Source organism: Danio rerio, chromosome 21 (genome assembly GCF_049306965.1).
Source record: "Danio rerio strain Tuebingen ecotype United States chromosome 21, GRCz12tu, whole genome shotgun sequence".
NCBI lineage: Eukaryota > Metazoa > Chordata > Actinopteri > Cypriniformes > Danionidae > Danio > Danio rerio.
In genome coordinates this window covers 41750071-41770610 of record NC_133196.1, presented here as the reverse complement: position 1 = coordinate 41770610, position 20540 = coordinate 41750071, and the positions used below count along the sequence as shown (strand labels likewise).

The 20540-nt window shown below is 38.0% G+C and overlaps 1 protein-coding gene across 1 annotated transcript; it reads left to right on the top strand.

Moving 5' to 3' along the window:
• Positions 1-2318: 2318 nt before the first annotated feature.
• LOC100003704 (protein sprouty homolog 2) lies at positions 2319-10076 on the top strand. The gene is made up of 2 exons (XM_005170276.6): positions 2319-2908; positions 7263-10076. Exon 2 carries the CDS (start codon positions 7331-7333, stop codon positions 8180-8182), a length of 852 nt encoding a protein of 283 aa, XP_005170333.1. The 5' UTR covers positions 2319-2908; positions 7263-7330; the 3' UTR covers positions 8183-10076.
• Positions 10077-20540: the final 10464 nt, after the last annotated feature.

Sequence of the window (20540 nt, the reverse complement as noted above, 5' to 3'; positions counted from 1 at the left end):
TTCCTGTTTTTTTTATGAAGTACTTTTAAAATTATGGAAAATTAAAGTAATTAATTGTAAATACTTGCTCTGTAAAAAAAAAATTAAAAATTAAAAATCATTAAAAAAATGTCAAATGACTGGCAGCTACGGCTGCCAATCAAAAACCAATAAAATTATGGTAAAACTTCTTTGTTGAAATAAAGTGCAAAAAATAATAAATCTACAGATGTTTTCATTAAAATGTTTACAGAAAAACACTGTTATTTTACAGACTTTTCCTAGATTATTATGATCAAATCCGTTCAATAAAGTTACACACTAAGTGCGCTCATATGCACCTGTTCCGGATTCCGCTGATTGTCGGAGGATCGTTATGAACTGATTACATGCACTTTAAAAGCAGCATAGACCAATTGCTTAGTCTTGTTATACTGTTACTTTAAAAATTAGGACCCATTTCTCTTTTTTTTGCCTTGCTTTGTTTGTTAATTGTTTACGTTGTTTGCTGCTGGGACTGACCATTTGCCTGTTATTTGACCATGACTCTGGATTCCTTGCATAATGTTACATCTGTTAGCCCCTGCGTTGACTGTTGTTTGCCTGACCATCTCTGTGTAATAAACCTGGATTTGAATCTGCACTCCTTTGTCAGCATCCCTTACACGTTACATTTCCATTTAATTTAAGATCTGTAACTGAATCATTCCATATAACTTAAACCTCTACATGTTTTACACAAACCCTATTCAATAAAATGTAACAACTGTAATTTTAAAGTTGTGAGAATTTTAATCAGTTGTATCTCGTTGTTTTTTCCAAAAAACTTTTTGATCCAAAATAAAACTGTTAAATTACGATCATGAGCATGTCTTGGCATTTTATTAAAGGTGTTTAATTATAATGATTTAGGGAAAATACTTTCAAATAATATTGTTTTCTCTTGAACTTTTAGTGCAGTCATTTTATTGATGGTGTTTGATCATAATAATCTAGGAAAAGTCAGTGTTTGTGAAACTCTTAGTGTGTAACTTTATTGAACGGATTTGATCGTAATAATCTAGGAAAAGTCTGTAAAAAAACAGTGTTTTTCTGTAAACATTTTAATGAAAATATCTGTAGAATTATATTTTTTGCACTTTATTTCAACAAAGACATTTTACCGTAATTTTATGTTTTTTGTTTGGCAGCCGTAGCTGCCAGTCATTTGACCTTTTTTTACGATTATTTTTCTTACAGTTTGGGTTTCTTAAAACTGTGATACTTCAACACAATCTCATGGCAATGTTTGATTTAGTGGTTAATTCGTACGATTTGAACATATTAACATGATTCGTTCACCAGATGTCTCAGTGGTTAGCACTGTCGCCTCACGGAAAGAAAGTCACTGGTTCGATTCCCAGCTAAGTCAGCTGTCATTTCTGTGTGGAGTTTGCGTGTTCTCCCTGAGTTGGGGTGGGATACCTCCGGGTGCTCCAGTTTCCCCCACAGTCCAAAGACATGCGCTGTAGGTTAATTGAATAAACTAAATTGGCTGTAGTGTATGTGTGTAAATGTGAGAGTCTAGGGGTGTTTCCCAGTACTAGGTTGCAGCTGGAAGGGCATCCATTATGTAAAACATATGCTGGATAAGTTGGCGGTTCATTCCGCTGTGGCAACCAATGATGAATTAAGGGGTTAAGCCAAAGGATCAATCAATTATAACAGATCATTCAATTATAACGGACTAGTCACTTTTCTGAGTGAAAATAGTTACATCTACTTTTGAGATTTTGTTATCTAATTTACAGAGGTTGCACTTTAGCTCGAATGCTGATTTTTTTTGGTGCCATTGTAAGATCAGCAAGAGTTGTTGACATGTCTTCAGAAAGCTGACCGAGCCATTCAGCTCTTGATGCTTCCAAGAACTGATCCACATCCCTCCATGAAGTTCTTGTCAGCTATTGTGATTCTCATCTTTCTCCCTTATTGTTTTCATCACCTATCATATTGTTGACTCATATCTTTCTTCTGTCTTCTTTTCACTCTCTTTATCTCCTGTTCCCTTCCTCCCTCTGTCCATCTTGTTAGGCTTAGCTCAGGGAATCATATAGAACAGTTCCTGAGGGGGAGAAAATGAGAGATTGGGTTTCAGCCCGATGATGCCACTTAGCCATTAACTATCTCCAGCAATACCAAGTGCCCCCCCCCCAACCCCTTCTCAGCCCGGCCCTCCTTCCTTCTACCATTCATATCCAACCACCCCTTCTCCTCCTCCTCCTTCTCCTCCCCGTCCCATCTCCCTCCCTCTCTCCCTCTGTTTCCCACCCTTCATCTCTATCTCTCTCGCTCTCACACACACATACATACACTCACACACAGACACACACACACACTGGGAGTGAGTGGATGATTGCACGAGCAGGAAGCGCTGACCATACACAGATAGAGAGAGAAAAAGAGCGAGAGAGATAGTCCGAGAGAGACAATCCAGCACTCACACTTTTAGCTCATACTGAGAGAACACAAACTACAGACGTGCTGCTTTGGGCTTTCCACACCGTTTTGTGGAAGTACTTCTGAAAGGCGAAGCTCCTCTCCGTTACTTTGCCCTGGGGACACTTTTGTTTCTTATTCAAATAAATTGGGATATTACATGTGACATGCTGCCCTCGTTTCCACGAGAACTGCATCTTTCTTCAGAGTGCTCTTTGAACGTGCAGAGCCCTGGCTGTTCCCTGATAAAGGCTGTTGGTGTTCTTCAGAGGGAATGACTGAGCGCTGAGGAGCCAGGATTGCTTGCACGTGTGAGACACTTGTGAAGAAGCATCGGGAGGCAGACGAGAGAAAACTGTTCAAGAGAACACAAAGGAGAGGACCAGGCGCAAACAAACAAACAAACAAACATATAACAGTTTTGGCCAAAAAATGGATCTCCCTCCTTTTAGGGGTAAGCGATTCTTTATTTGAATTCATTTTACTCTTAAACTGCATTCGTTGTTTTTGAAACAAATCTCAAACTGTTTTCTCTCGAGATTTTCAAGATCTAGTTCTAGATGTTCTCTGAATGAAATATAATCTAGTTGACATATAATGGGAGTAGAATATCATCCGAGTGAGAGATGATCTCTGTGTGTCGCGTAGTGCCCTAAACTCAAGTCCTACCCTGACCCAGCCAATGCACAGGGCTCCGGGCATACAGGCATCGAATTGATTGTTCTCAAGGTCGCAGATGTCAATACTACCCAGTTTGTGCTGGCAGGGCCTGATGGAGTGGTTGGAAGTGAAGTGGGATAGGACATGGGGCAGCGCTGCACACATGTGTGCTCACAACAGTCTTCGTCAAAAGTTTCTTTATGTTTGGAATTGGTTTGTTGATAAAGTTCTTAAAGTAGAAGGCTGGTAAAAGAATTGCCAATTTTGTGCATGGATAAAATTTGCGAATAGTGCAAGTTTACAAAGTCATATAAATAAAATCTTTGGATGCAAAACTGGGTTATACTATCATAAAATCCATTGATATCTGCTAATAGTTCAAGATTCATTTTTGGACCTTTAGTCAATGTTTGTCAGTCTTTTTAGTTTTCACTAATTCTGTCTTCATCTTATGTATTCCTCCTTTTTTCTAAGTGACCCTTCCCCCTTCCTCTTCTCAGTCTCTCTCTGTCTCTCTCTCACCCAAACTTGCTGGTCTGCAGTGTCTATTTCAGTCCTTCCTGGGGGTCGGATTCGGCACATCCGGAATCTCATACAGTTTATTGTCATTCAATCCCACTGTGTTCCCAGAGGGCCCAGTAGGGCAGATCCCAGGGTCCTGGTGCCTGACAACTCAAGTCAGCGACAGTTAAGCCTGGCCCCTAGGAGTGTTTATGCCCTCTGCAAGGCCTCCGGCCCCTACCCCCCGCGACTACCAGCTAATCAACCCTCAGTCAGCAATTGCCAATCTGCCACTCTATCAGAGTCAAAGAGAGAGAGAGAGAGACAGAGAGAGAGAGAGAGCAGAAATGGAAAATGGATATCTCTAATGACAGTTAGCCTGCAGGAAGTCAGACTGGCCTGATGGTTGGCTGCAGAACTGCTGGATGCTTATCAGTGGCAGCAGGGGTCAATGAAAGGAGACTGGAGGCTTTAAAATAGCACCACAGTATGATGTCATTGGCCCACATCCTATCAGCCTCCAAACAAGTGGACAACATCAACACCTCATTCACCTGATGGCCACACCCACTTAGAGAAAAACAAGCTGAAAAATATTCAGCTGTTCCAATGTTATCCAACAACCCTTTAAGGGATGACTATTTTGCCTTTTCTCGTTTGCCTGTTTTCTCCTCCCTGTTTGGAGGTTTAAAGTTTCTCCCAGTCAGTGGTGTGTGGTGACTGTTATGAATAATATGCGCTTCTCATCCTCTTCCTGCCCTGGATTGAATTACCCTGGCCAAGGATGTGTGCAAGGTAACGGGTGCAAGGAGCCCCGGGGCAGAGCCGCGAGGTACAGCTCACTCAGCACTGATACTCCCAGAGCGCAGGGGCCTGTCTTCAGGTTACCCCTCATGGCAGGCAGGGCTGAGTAAACAGGGCCCTCTCTCCCTTTTTTTCCTCTCTCTGGCACTCCAGATGCAGCTGTCTCTCGCTCACTGAGCTATATGCACAGTTCTGAGACATAAATTGTGTTTTAACCTTGGACAGGTGTTGTCTTTAAATGCCTTATCTTCTCGAGAACTTACAATCTTCCATTTCCTTATTTTCCAGATTAGATATCTTTTGCATGCATTCTATAATAGTTCAGACATGATAAAAAGTTGGACCAGGGCTCTTGTATCCTGAAAGAAAAAGAGAAATACAGACAGCCATTAGTGGTGAATGGTTTTGCTTTACTTTGTCAAATGAAAGATATTCTATCAAGTTTGGAGAGTTAGATACAGTATATCCTTTTAAATGATAAAACCATTCACTGAACAAAAAAATAGAACTTGAAGTCTTCAGATGTGGGAGAAGAGAAAAATACTTTGGACGAATTCTGTATTGCAGAAACAGATACTGAATTTTGCCTTTGATTTTTGCTAATCTAAAGCTATCTGTTTGGTAGTGGATACTGAAGCAGTGTGATTTAAATTCCTTATTTCTCTCATTCTCAGTAAGCACCCTTTTAAAACTCTTAACAAGTTTTCACCAAAGTCTTTAATCATTTAGTGCAACACATTGAGAGGTCATGTACAGTGCTTACAAATAAGAAAACCTAAAACGAACAGCCCAATCAATATCCTGGTGTACAGTCAGAGTGCAAGCAGACTTCAATAGACACGTCCAAAGTCTATTGAATGTTCCCTAAACAACAGCCAGTAGCACTTTGGAAGGCACTTAAGTATTCACAGAATTTGTTCAAGAGAAAACATTTGTGCAAGCTCAACTGCAGAAATATGACAGACCAGTCTACAGCCCCAGTAAAGCCTCGCCCTGGTGTGCGGTCTGGGGCATGTTGGGCTAAAGAGTGCCCTGAGAGTTGGTAGAGAGTGGTAGAGTGCTCTTTGTTGGGGGGGTTTGAGTGGCGCGGTGATCTTCTGGGCTTCCTGATGTCAGCACCTTGCCTGCTATGCAGCTGGAGTGTGACTTATCGATCCTCTGGCACCCTGGCTGTTGCTGTTGGGTGGGGTAAAACAGTGTGTATGGGGCTATTATATAGCAGCTTCTGCTCTTGTCTTCTGCTAATTTTATTGAAGTACCATGCTCTTAGGCAGAGGAGCAAGGTGGTGTAGTGAGAGGCAAAATTTGTTTAATTTTTAGTATTAGTGAATTAGTGGCTTTCTAATTCTTCTGGCTCAAGGAAATACTCAAGGGATAAAAAGCGCATTTCATTGAGGATAACTTGAGAGTAACTTTGTAGACAGAGTTAATAGTCAGCAGGCTGTTTATTATAAAGTGGCAGTTTAGATATTTTCTTTGTACCATTACTAAAAGCCCAGGAAATGCAATGTTTTTTAGGTGTAATTTGGGTCTGTTTTTACACAAGAGCACTGCAAGTCAGTGGAAAGTTCCAAATAAACTGCAGTGTAGCCGCGAGTGATAAATGCTCCCAAGTGCCGACACACTTGAGGAAAACCACATGGAGAGGACATGTGCAAATGCTCAAACAAATATGCAACCAAAAGTGCCTGACATGACACAGATGAGCTAACCCAAAACTTCCTCTCTGGCTTGCCTGCAGATGTGAGACTAAAAGTCCAATGTTGTTTTCAAACTCAGGCCCCAAATAATGAGCTCATGGAAATGAACAGCAGACCCCTTTCAACAATTAGATGGACTGATAGGACCTGACTACAGCTTTCTGCTGGGTTTGATGTAATTACTCTCCAGGACTTCTCTTTCCTCCTCTGCGTAATTTGCAAATGCATTTTGTGCTTCCGACCTGGGCCTCCTTATCTTGAGTTTCTGGCTAGGCAGTGGGGCGGGGGAGGATGCTATCTTACCTTTTTTTTTTTTTTTTTTTTTTTTTTTGTGAGAGCATTCAGGGTTCTTGCCTGGAATTCAGCTGACTGTGCCCCAGATGCTTTTGGGACTGGAGCAGACCTTGCTGCTTGTAATCACTGCTGTTGGAAATGGTTTTCCATAGCTTGATGTGTCAGAAGCATGCTTTCTTTTCTTATCCAGTCTCTTCATAGGCAGCCTAAAATGTTTACATTTGTCCCTATCACACATTGACTAAGAGTTCGACAAACATCAAAAAGTGGTCTTCTATCTCAACATTTCTTGATGAAAGAAAACAAAACCCATTGCTATCTAATCCAGTGCTATTCAAGATCTCGTTTGGCTATGACATCCAATAATGCAAGCAGCATGTTTCTCAATTCCAGGATGCTGATTTTTTCCATGCACATTCCAATAGCCATGTTGTTCCTGTTTATGGAGGATAAGGCTTAACAAAAGAAGGGCTGCAGGGAGGGGCTACAGCAAATTCCTCCAAGTTGCTGAGGAAGAGATACCTCAGGACACTGACACTAAGACTTTTGGGTTCCCCAGTTTCTCACAATTCATTGCTGTCAAATTCTTTGCTCTGGGTCCCTTCCCTTGTGTCAACAGCTGTGTTCTCCAGATGCTAAATTACAGTGTGATGTCAGTGGCTTTATCTCTCCATCCTCTGTGTCTAATAATAATTGTTGGTTTAGCCATAGACCATCTAAAAGAAGTGAAGACTCTGGAACATTGGTTTCAGCAATTACTTGTTATGCAGATTGAAGTTAAACCTCAAACATTTTATTTTTTCTGTGTATCTAAAATAATGGCTTTGTCATGTTGTCTTCTCTCTACAGGTTTATCTGATGTACCCTGATAACGGTCAGCTTTGCAGTTCAGCCCATACCCTGGTGGTCTGGAAAGAATGGATCCAGTACCACCTTTTCGGATGGACCCTGAAAGCCTGGATCTTCAGCAAGTTCCTGTATTATCTATTGACCAGATCCGCGCTATAAGGGCTAATAATGACTATGTGGATCGACCTGTGGCACTGGAGCCTGCATCTCAGGTCGGTGTCTTCTATGCACATGATGAGCGACGTCCTCAGATGTCTCGCAGTCAAAGTCAGCATCAACATTCCCACTTGGCCCACTTGAGTCGCTCTAGTACTGTGAGCTCCATGTCTCGCGGCAGTGCTGCTTCAGACCAGAGACTTCTTACAGGACTAACATCTTCCCATTCTGGCCTGGCTACTGTGGTGCGGTCTCAACCTAAAGGAGATTTGAAACCTGACTCGCTAGGCAAAGGACTAGCTGATGGCGAGGACTTGGGCCTGCATCTATTCATCTGTGAACGTTGTGGCCACTGTAAGTGCCAGGAGTGCTGTACCCCTCGAAATTTGCCCTCTTGCTGGACCTGTGGCCAGCGCTGCTTGTGTTCAGCTGAAAACATCTTGGAGTATGGCACTTGTCTGTGCTGTGTGAAGGGTCTGTTCTACCACTGCTCATCAGATAAGGAGGACAATTGTGCCGATCGACCGTGTTCCTGCTCCCCGGCTCACGCCTGCTCCCGCTGGAGTGCCATGGCTTTCCTGGCGCTCTGCCTGCCTTGCCTGTGCTGCTACCCTCCTGCCAAGCTGTGCCTCACTCTGTGCCAGCGTGGCTATGATCGTGCCACTCGTCCTGGTTGCCGATGCAGCAACACCAACACTGTGTGCCGCAAGATCTCTGCCACCAACCCTGCACCCTTTCGTAAAACCTTAGAAAAGCCTGTATGACAGTCTGAAAGAACCTCTCGCAATCCTACTTTGAAGAAACACCTTAAATGCTGAAACATCTGGGAAATTCTGTTAAATGAACTGACCTGCTCTAAACCAATCAGGCCTCCCTGCATCATGTCCATCATCATGTATCCTAACCCCCATTTTTTAAACCTTTGTCTATTTATTTATTTATTAGACTTTCCAGGATAGAGTTGGGTATGTGGACCATATGTAACATACAGGGAGTATGCTATCAGAATAAATGCAGAGACTGTAGGCATCGCTGTCAACAGGAAGTCAGCACAGAGTGTGTCTTCTTCAGCCTTACTTAATGGAAAAACTGTAAGCAAGCTGGATACAGGGCAATGGTCAGGGAGAGGAGCCCAACCAAAAAAAATCTGACTTTGTAAGTCAAATCAGTTTGACACCAAATACGGGACCATTTAAAATCAGAATATTAAGCTCACCTAAGAAGGATGTGTTTCAAGAGACTTGGTAAAGAGAGACATTGTGTGTCTGTAAGAATGAATGTGTGTGTGCATGTTCATATGTGTATGTGTGTGCAGTCTCAGGCCGGCATCTGCTGTCAGCAGAAGCCTTTCTTTTTATTTTTAGAGGAGCTACTCTGAAAGATAAAGTGTCTGGTCAGGTTTCCAGCCCAGGGCAGCCTGACGCCAACCTCTCCCAAGCACTCTTAGATCCTCAACTCTCTTTTCCTCTGCTGCCCATTGTGCTTTCAAACTGTTGAAGAACGATAGGATCCTTGACCGTTTCTGCATCCAACCATGTTGTGGGACCAAACATTATATGGGACTGTCTGTCCACCTTTGACAGTGCTTTCAGCATGAGATACAAGCCATTTCTTGGAGAGCTCTTGGACAGATTTGCTAGAAAACCTGTGGGACCATGCTTTAGTTTACCATCAGAACTGAGCGCTATCAGCTAAAAAAGCCATCGTGGTTGACCAGATCTGCCGAAAATGAGGCACCAGTATCTCTAAGGACATTGGGCTTTCCTGAGCTTCTCCAGTTGGTTATAAAGGCTTCACAGGAAGTGAGGTTAATGGAGACTATTGTGTCATCTGATGGGAAGAAGGATTTATATTGAGACCTGGCCAGAACAAGGTAGAATACCACACTTGGGAACAAGATGAAACGGATGCATTAACATCTGAAACTGAGATGGAAGATGAATGAATCTGTTTCGAATGTGTGTGTTCTTCCCCAAAAATGCACATCCTTGTGAGTTACTTTGCTATATTTTTGTATGTACATAGAATTCTTATTGTATTTGTATTTTTATTCTATTTGTTTTAATCTGGTTAATATTATTACCATTATTTTCTATTACTGTTAGACATTAACCTCAGAGACCTGACTATTACTATTAAGACTAACCATAAGGCTGATTTTGTATTGTGGAGGAGAGGTCCCTTGTGTATATCACTGCAGTACTTTACATTACCAAATTCGTAAATGGGTTCTTTTTGGTTTGGATTTGTCCTAAGTATACCAACACTTCACTTGTGAAAATTTATATTATATGTTTTATATACATAAGATAAACCATTACTGCTTTAGGTCATACCCTAGCCCATAGAGCCAACCATACAGCATGTTTCTCAAACTGCAAATAACATGTCTTACTATCAGAGTTTACGGCAAGCATTGACAGAAGCAACCTCTCCTCCACAATCACATCCCACAGGAATGACTTCTCTAAAGAGGGTCTATCATGTGGGGTTTCAGTGTGTAGGTACATACAGTTTACAAGAATGCCTAACTGGTGCTGTCCGCAGTCTCTAAGTTAACCACTAAAAAGTTCACCATGTTGTATTAGTAAGTATTGCTTTGGTACAATTGGCATCTTGTAAGTTGTAAAAGAATTAAAGGAGAATATATAAACATATAAATATATATGAATCTATACAAATGAATATATTATATATAAATAAATATATATATATATATATACATTTTACACTTTTTTGTTGCTGATATTATCATAAAGCCACAGATATTTATTTAAATTGTTGCAAGAAAAGCTATGTATTTATTTCGGATGAATGATGAAAAGAAGTTAAATGAAAAGACCCCTGTGATGATTTCAGCTTTTTGAGAGTGGATTGGTGGGTGTGGCCATAAGGCCATGGATAATAAATAAAATTTTTCAAATATTTTGTGTTTAAGGCTTGTTTGTATCTCTCAAATAATGGTAAAATTCTATTCAAAACTCAAAGAGTCCCTGATATCCACAGATGCAGTCTATCCATTGTTACATTTGGGGCTAGTGCAAATGAACTGCTATTGCGTATACGCCTAAAGGAGTTATTAAGTGCGTAAGTGATCTGTTCAGTAGAAAAAGCTGTGAAACAGCAAATAAATGTGTGTGTGGACACTTATGTTGGTTTCAGTGCTGAGGGGTTCCGGTCTTTGTCTCTTTACTTCACTCCCTGCACTTCTGCCTGTTTGCACCATAAATAAGTAATCAAGGCCAGCTCGTACTAATGGCCTTGGAAAAGAGGGACTGCAGATATGTGTGTGTTTCTGTGTGTGAGTGTGTAGAAGGTGTATGTGCACTGTTTGTTCTGTTCACACAACCACACCTTATTTTCACAGAGCTTCAAAAGCATTATGTCTGTACCCCAACATCTCAATACAGCCCACCCTCTGTATACTGTATCCTTTTTTTTCTCTGTATATATACATCTCAAATATATATATATATAAAAAAATATTATTATTAAGTAGAATTTTTCTTAATTTCTTAATAAATAGCCCATAAATTACAACCATTAACAATTTATATGATTATATATGTGATTGGAACAGGTGTTCAGTGGTTTTATGTTTTGTAATACAATATGGAATATTCTATATTATTATCATAATTGTAAAGGACTCACAGGCCCTATATGTGTCATTAACATAAATTTCAATTAATTTAGAAAACATGTGCATATTTTTACTAAAACTAATCTTGGAATTATTATTTTTTTTAAATGTTAGCGTGTGTAAAACAATATAATTTGTTACTCCACCCGGTTTACCATCATTATGGATGTTTTAAGTTATATCTAATGTGGTTCAAATGATGGTTCTGCAACAGAGAAACTACGGTTTTGGGAAACACTCATCACTACATTGTTCTTTTCCCAAACTATGCATCATACTAAGATAGTTCAGCCGAGAGTTAGGTCATTGTTTGGAAAACGCACCCCTGATTGGTTGGCGGGCCAAATCAAAGGTTGGCATTTCTGCTCCTTTTTTGAGACACTTCTTTTGAAATTTTCAGTTTTTCACAGAAATATCATTAGTCCTATAAATCTGCTGCTATGCTGACACATAGGCATTTGTAGCCCCGCCCTCTTTTGAAAAGAGCAGAATCTCATTTGAACTTAAAGTGACAGTTAGCAAATTGGCACTGTAAGAATCAAAGCCTAAAAGGGTAAGTTTTAAAGAGTTATAAAACATTATTTGTGGTGTATTTTGAGCTGAAACATCACATAGATTTTAATGACATCAGAGACTTATTTTACATCTTGCAAAAATATGTCCCCTTAAAGTTTTACAAAGCTACAGCATACATAATTTTTTATGAGGGATAAATGGAAAATTGTGAGTGTAGCCTATTCAAAATTGGCTAAAGCACACATGAAAGTGGTGTAGAAATAAAAATTCATTACAAAGAAATGGAGAGTATTGAATTAGGCATGAAATTAGCAAGAGGAAAGTCATTTTTCAACATGTTCCAATATCCAGACGTTAAAGGTGCAGTAGGTGATTTATTGCAGTAGGGACTGTGATTCAAAGCCACGCCTCCTGAAATCGAGAACGCGTGCACCGCGTCACAAAAGCAGACAACCCACTAGTTTATGTAATTCGCCAGTTTAGGTAGTGTTTGGCTGGGAGTGAGCAGGAATTACATTTATTACTAAGCCATACTTACATGCTATTTCAGAGCGAATATTCAGAGTAGCGGTAAACAGTATGGGAAGGCTATCATTGTTCAAAAATGAACCAATGTGAATATAAAAGCAATGTCAGCTCAATAAAGCAGGCTAGATGGAATAGAGCTATTTACTGATGTTTGTTGTCAAACTAACGAAATAAAAATCTACATTATCGATGCTATAAAGGTCCTTTATAAAACTAAAATAGTCACATCAATCTTTCACTGGGAGATTTTAGTGGCGGAACAACACGTCTGTGCATATAAGTCAATTATAACACAATACAGTCTAACATAAGCTTAGCCTGACTGAAATAGTTTTAAAACAGAACATTGCCTGTCTAACAGTAATATTTAAGCCATGGTGTCGTCGTTCCTCCAGCATGCAAAAGACATATTGTTGGTCTCGCGTGTCCACCATGTTTGTAGATTACTTACACTTTCGTAGTGTTATGTGTTTGTAGTTCTAATCAAAGTCACGTCCAATGCACATTATATTTTGGGCAATATATGCGGTTAGAGTATGGACGGTTCTACACTTCGAATTTTTACTGGAACTTGAAAACCATCTGGGATTCTTTGGCATACTCTTTTCAACATACTACGATTTAGGACATCCTAATACTTTTTAAAATTGTATTTAGGATGGATAGCAAGTGAATTGGGATGCGGCAAAAGTTTGTTCAACAACTTATAATTTGTTCTTTTTATGAAATGAATGCTCTAAAAGCAGTTATATGCAATGAGTTCATCGAATTGGATCATGGGATACAGTGCACCAGGACTGTCAAAAGTCAGAAAAGGCTTCTTCACCCAAGGAGAAACTGACTCTGGAGGGATGCTTTTTGCTTTCTTAACCTTTAACCCAGCTAATAAAGAGCAAGCAGGGATGGGGTCGGTTGATCTTCTACCACCCTGACCTTGTGGCCTCTGTAACCAGTGAATCCCCCTATGTGGCCCTTGTCCGGCGGGGACAGGCACTGTTGAGGACACTCCGGGGGTCAGGGATGAAGCAATAGAGGCTGTCAGTCACAGTTCCATGCATATGTCAATCACAGTGCAGCGGTGTGTGAAAATGGATCTTTTCTAAGCCACCCTAATCCAAATGTAAAAACACTCCACTTAAAAGCAGCAGCATTAGGGCTTACAAATCACTTACACAATTGAGCAATAGCAAAGGTCTCATTTGAAAATGAGATGCTTGTCTTTAGAATAGTTGAAGATAATATATATGCTTGGCAGCTTCTTTTGTTTTGCACTATAGTTGCATTAGTTTACCTGAAGTAAACAAATCATTTGCCTTGTCATGTACTGTAAATTATGGCAACTGGTGAATGAGGAGATTCCTCCAAAATGTTAAGCGCATTTATTCAATTCAATTTATTAATTCAATTCAATTCATGTTTATTTCTATAGCATTTTTACAATGTAGATTGAGCCAAAGCAGCTTAATATAGAAGTTCTTGTAAATTGAAACTGCGTCAGTCCAGTTTTCAGAGTTAACGTTCAGTTTAGTTCAGTGTGATTTTTTTTCATGGCTGAAAGTTAAAACACTGAAGAGCAAATTCGTCCATGTGCAGATGTTTATAAATGTAATGAATTATCAACTTAAGAAAACCATACTATAAGCGAAGTCATTGCTTTTTCACACACTGCTTATGGATGCATTTCTGAAAACCTTTGTTGGCCAACTAAGGTTGCAAGTTCCATCGTCACAAACATAGTTTATTTGGTGTTTCCCAAATCCATCGTTCCAACCAACATTCGCAAACTGCATCGCAAACTTATATGCTAGTAACTACACCTCTGGAGCTGTAGTTAGAAACGTAGTTCCTGGTTGTGTTCTATTTCCAGTTATCCACCCTATGCCCCATTCCTTTAAAACATTCTAACATTCAAACTTGGAATGATTAAAAAAACACACGCACATTAAAGTCATCTCCCTTAGGTGTAATTTGCTTTCAATAGGTGACCTATTATTATTAAAGCTTGTTTAAAAAAAAAAAAAAAGAATACGTTAATGCTATTAATTTATAGTTGGTTATTTATTAAGTATCTGTAATAAATATGACATGGGCCTGTTGGTTAAAAAATTTCTGCAGTGATTCATGTGTCAAATTGTAAAATTAGAACTTTTCAAAAGACTTAAAAAATAATAAACAATATCCTACTTAATAATAATAATAATAATAATAATAATAATAATAATAATAATTATTATTATTATTATTATTATTGACATCATCATCATCATCATCATCAACATCATTAAAATATTAATATTATTATTTATTACATTTTGATGTGGGGACAAAAGCTGTGATGTTATGATCACATTCTTTGTGATTCAGTGGTTAGCACTGTCACCTCACAACAAGAAGTTTGTTGGTTCGTGTCCTAGCAGGTCCAGTTGGCATTTCTGTGTGGATGTTCTCCCTGTGTTGGCCTGCGTTTGCTCCTGGTGCTTCGTGTTCCCCCATTGTTCAAAGACATGCGGTATAGGTGAATTGAATAAACCAAATTGTAACCGTAGAGTATGTGTGTGAATGTAAGACATTTGCAGGATAATTTGGTGGTTTATTCTGCTGTGGCGACCCCTGATGAATAAAGGGACTTAGCTGAAAGAAAATTAATGAAAGTTCCAAAACCACGTTCCAGGTGTGTTCTACAAGTCTTTCAAATATGTTCTGAACGTGATTCATATTGCAAGTTTAAAGCTCATGTGAATCTCAGGGTTTGTCTGAAAGGAAACACTGGATTTTTATCCAATGGTCAAATTTCTGTCATAGAACTATAAGCAATTTAGTAAATATTGAATTCAACAATACCTCATTTGCATATTCATTTAATGCTCTATTTATCAATAGGCAAAATTAACACTGAAAAAAAAATATTTGTAAATAAGCAGTTTTCGGTATTTGAAATACTTATTTATGCTTTTGAATAGCATTATGGGACCTTGATCTTTCCTTCAAAAGCTTTTGATGTTAAAAAGTCACTGATGTTTAATAGTTTAAATTTCTATATTGTTTGTGTTTGTGTTGTAAATGATGCTACAAAAACCTGGTAACAAACTGTCAGTACTTTTTCTGTTATATTTGTTTACACTGCAAAAAATGCTCTTCTTACTTAGATTTTTTTGTCTTTTTTCTAGTCCAAATATCCAAAAGTTCTTAAATCAACAAGCATTTTCTAGACAAGCAAAACATATTGTCTTGTTTTAAGAAATAATATCCCAAAATAAAGTGAGTTTTTCCTTAAATCAAGCAAAAATATCTGCCAATGGGGTCAGCAAAATAATCTTATCACAAATCGAAAAACAAAATTATTTTGCTTACCCCATTGGCAGATTATTTATTATCATTTTATTATTGTAGTGAGTATATTATTATAGAATTTAATTTTCGGGTGAACTATGCGTTTAATCAAAAGTAATTTTTGATTACGTGGTTACTTCCAGCGTGGTTGCTCCTGAAAGGTGAGAGCAGTGACGGTGGAACCCTGAGCCGCCCGGGGGTCGCTGGAGCCTCAGAGACTGGGGGAGAGCTGGAGCTGTTGACAGGTGGAGGTGTGATGGAGAAGCAGGCGCCAGAGAGAGCTGAAAGGGGCTGAAGAGGGCCACGGTGCCGGGGCAGAGCGGAGCCAGCCTACAATGCCTAAAAACAGACACTTTGGAAAAGAGAGCTCCATTTATAGTTTGTAAAGGCCTACAAATTTGATTGTACCCTTTAATTTTGTACAGGCTAGTTCGATTAGTATGCCTTTTTTAGTGTTTTTGTCAAAAGCAATATCTAATTTTTATTAGTTTATTTCCAGTCATTTTTGGTTAATCATTCGTTTCGTTTTTTTTTTCAGTGTTATTTTAAACTTTTTACAATTATTTCATAGACCACTGTGGTTTTTTCTTCAATTTATTTTTAAGGTGAACAATTATTCTGGGGCATCACGATGGCGCAGTGGTTAGCATGATTGCATCACATCCTGCTAGGTCAGTTTTCATTTCTGTGTGGAGTTTGCATATCCCCTCGTGTTTGCATGGGTTTCCTCCGGGTTTTCTAGTTTCCCCCACAGTCCAAATACATGAGGTATAGGTGAATTGGGAAAGCTAAAACTGATCGTAGTGTATGTGTGTGAATGCAAGAGTGTATGGGTGTTTCCCAGTGTTAGGTTGCTGCTGGAAGGGCATCCGCTGTGTAAAACATATGCTGGATTAGTTTATGGTTCATTCCGCATCCTTCACTGTTGATGTCAGTTCAACTGATAATATCTGGATACAGCCTTTATGATGTAAGCTGAGACTGCACATCTCAGTGATGCAATGTCAGACACAATGCACTTAATGGAGCTAGTGCTGTCACTGTAAGGGGTAGGGTAGGGGTGGGGTTAGGTTTACGCATAAAAAAACATTGGATGCAGCTCAGATTGCACTGCATCCAGACCCCTCTCAGATTAAAAGCTTCAATACCACTCTTTTTACTAATTTGCTACAAGGGAGGGAATGATATGCAAAAATAAAACCCCTCCCCTACTCAATATTAACTTTTTGTTGGAAGTGCATCAACTGAAATACAAGTCTCAGCAACTTCCGGTTCACGCAGGTTTTTAACAAAAGTTGAGATGCGTATGACTTGGGAACAATTTTATATTTAGCAATGGAAAAAATTAAGAGATCACTTGAAAATTCTCTGGATCTACAATTAACTGAGCGTCTTTGTTTTATTCTGTAGACAACTTATGACATTTCTTCCAAATTTCAAATAGAAATGTCATTTAAAGCGTTTTTATATGAAGTTTAAAAGAAGTGTTATGCAACATTTATAGAATAAAACAAATATTAACATGTAATAAATACAGTAAAATTGAGAATCTTAAGCTTTTAGGAGACTTGGATTTGAGCTTGCTTGGTTGGGGTTTATTTATTGTTTAATTATTATTTAATTAATCAAAGTTTCCGGAGACTGTGAAATACGTCCCAGGAGGTATGTATTTCGTATTGAAATGCTTTTTTGCATCTCAAATTTTTCTCGTGAGTGCCTTTCACACCTGCGCTGTATTCGCGTAAACCCACTAGAGGCCGCTGTCGATTGACCGTCTGTCTGACTGATTGAATGACCGACTGGGCAACCGGCCAATCGACTGAACCATCTCCTCCTTCCCTAAACCCAACCAATTTTATCAATTGACCCGCCCATCCACTTACTTCCCTAAAGCCAACTGGCGATTTACAAAAGCCGTCCAGAAAAAGAAAAGCACTTTTCTGATTTTTACCATGTTTTCAGATTTTAACACAATCTCACCCTGTTATTCACTTGTTCATTTTTATTTTTTAGATTCTATTTTTGTCTGCCCTGATTTCTGGAACTGCTCTTTCGCGGACTCGAACCCGGTCGTCGTTGTTGTGGTCAACTCCTCTCTGTGTTTTAAGTCGGCCGACGTACACGATGAGCTAATTGGACAAACTGGTTGCAGCGGGAAAGCCCTCCACACGGAGGTAATCGGTCAGCTGGTAAGCGCCAAAAGGAACGCTTAAAAAAATGAAATACAGCTATACGTACCTCCGGCTACGTAATTTACGGTCTCCAGAAACGTCCACGGGACTACGTTTTCAGAATGAGCCTGTGTTGTTAATTATACTATTTATAAAATTTAATTTTCAAAATGTAAGCAGCTTGTAAAGAAATTTGAAAGAAACTTATAGCTAAAGAATCTTATGAACATTTTACTATAGGAAGTTCATATTTATGAGACTGCAAGTCATAAGTTAAGTTCAAGTCACTTTATGTACATTTTACACAAAATGTTCAACATGATTTTTCAAATCTATTTCTACAAAATGATTAATAAACAAGTGTGCTTCAATGTGCAGTGTGCTTTTAGTTAAAAGTGCAGTATTTCAGTTTGCCATCCAGTGGTTGAACTAGGTATTGCACTCCTGGATCAAAACACATTATCACTTGGCTCCTCCTCTGACGAATCTGGGCAGAGTGCATGTTGCTCAAGCAATGTTATTGTTGAAAAGAATGATTATTAAACCATATTAACAAAAATAACAGCAAGCAAAAGAAAACATGGGACACGGGGGCTTTTAAGCACTCACACGCATCACATCAGATATGGGCGCAACACTAAAGTTGTGTCTCACCGTGCGCCTGTTCAACCTCTCATTCAGTATTCACCTGCTTTCTTTTGCTCGCCCGAACAGTTATCAGTCGTGCTGCTTCTCGATTCAAAGATCACATTTGCACGCATATTGACAAATTGTCATAAACTAAAATTATTTTTAACCAGCCAAAGTGGCTAGTGAGAGAGGCTGTCTAACCCACTACAGCTGAAATCTACCTGCATTTGGCGGGTGTTAATGTCAAGCCCTGTATATAGCAATCACGATTATGCGAATCATGATCATCAGCAACAACAGACATCTAACGCACACACACACACGAATCACCCACTCACTGACTTTTCTTCAGCTTAGTCTCTGATTTATCAGGGGTCACCACAGCGGAATGAATCTGCCACACAACAATCCTACAAAAGTGTATGTATTTTCTTACTGTATTGTTTAAATGATTTATTAGCTAAATATTGCAGAGAGAGAATATGGAATGGCATAAAAGATTATGTAAATGTTTATAGGATAAGATAAATGTTAAAATATATCCCCTAATTTTTTTTTTAAAGAAATACAGATAAAGAGATAACATAAAGAGACATAAAGCGAATCACATAATAATTCCATAATAATTCATAATCATTTGTGGTGATTTCAACTCAAAAGATCTTGATTTCAGCAAAGATCCAAATATTAGCATAAGAGGGACACAAAAAATGATTATATAACACATTTATATAAGGGTAACACTTTTCAATAAGGTTGTATTAGTTAATGTATTTGTTCATGTTAATTAAAGTTAGTTGATGAAAATAGTCATTCATTGTTAGTTTAACTCACAATGCATTAACTAATGTTAACAATCATGTTAATAATGCATTAGTAAATGTTGAACAATGTTTAATAAATACTGCACTGAAAAATTAACTTTTAAGATTTACTTTAAAAAATCCTCGTAACATTTTGCACTAACAAATTTCAAATAAATGTTTACATTCTCATATTAGATACAATTAGCCAATATAATGTAACATTTACTTAATGTTCAACACTCCTAAATTAACGAAGTTTAAGTTAATTGATTATCTTTAATTTTGAGTCTATATTTATTCAAATCAATCAAGTAATGTCAAGTTCATGTATTAGCAAAAGGAGCACTTCTTCTTTTTTTTACACAATTTAAATAAATCTAAATTAGGTACATTTACATCTTATTAAAACACACATTTCCACTGACTGGAAATGTGTTATTTCACTTTAGTTTAAGCTAATTGAAACCATGAGCAAATTAATTTTAAAAATCCTCTTTAACTAAAGCATTTAACTTTTTTTTCTTTTCTTAAAATGCCAAGATCCAAAGCATGAGTGCTACTCTTCTGAAAGGTGGTAACCGCAAAACGAAAAACACTTACTCAAACCTCTTCTTAATCTTCAAACTAAGGATGATTAAACTCTATCAAATATTTATCTAAAATTTAAACACCTAAACTTGGTTTTATTTTCAAAATATTCTACTCCTAATTGTCCCATGCAAGGCATTCTGGGAACTACACATCCATTACGACATATCAATGATTAAATTGTACTTATTATTACTAAGTTTGCAACGTTTCGAAAATATTTAAATATTACAGTTAGCTGAATATTAATATTTAACTTTCTCCACTCATTTTATTTATTACTTCAACAAGTTCTAGTTATCATTTAAAAGTAAACAAGGGTATAAAACTAGTTATACTCTAAGAAAATAAATTTATTAGATTTTACTACAGCAAAAAGTAATTTCTTTCAGTGTGTACAAGTATTGTCCATAATTACTTCATAAATAGTTAGTAAAAATACCAACTAACATTGACTATTGAAACATTTCTGTAAAGCGTGACTTATACTGTAAGTAAGAATTGCTTGTTGTAAATCAGTATTATGATGAACAAGTCAAGAAGACAAGTAGCATAAGAATTATATGAAAACAAAGAGATTTAAATAATTTATGTGAGGACTCTAGTGTATAAAGTATGATTTCATAGATGTAAAGTCAGAATCCTATAAAAAAACTTTAGAATGACTTGGAATTATTAGCTTTCTTTTCTCTGAATTTGAAGTTCATATCTTCATTTTTAAGTTTGTCTATCTTAGTTCCTAATTTTTGTTTCTGAATTGTAAGAAAAATGTCACAATTTTCTTGTTACTGCATTGACACTTTCAAATAACAACACAACTTGCAGCTGAACGAAGCTGATGACACTTTTGTCTTGGGTACACTCTCAAAAACTTTAAGTTATTTATTTAACCCAACGGTTGAGTTAAACA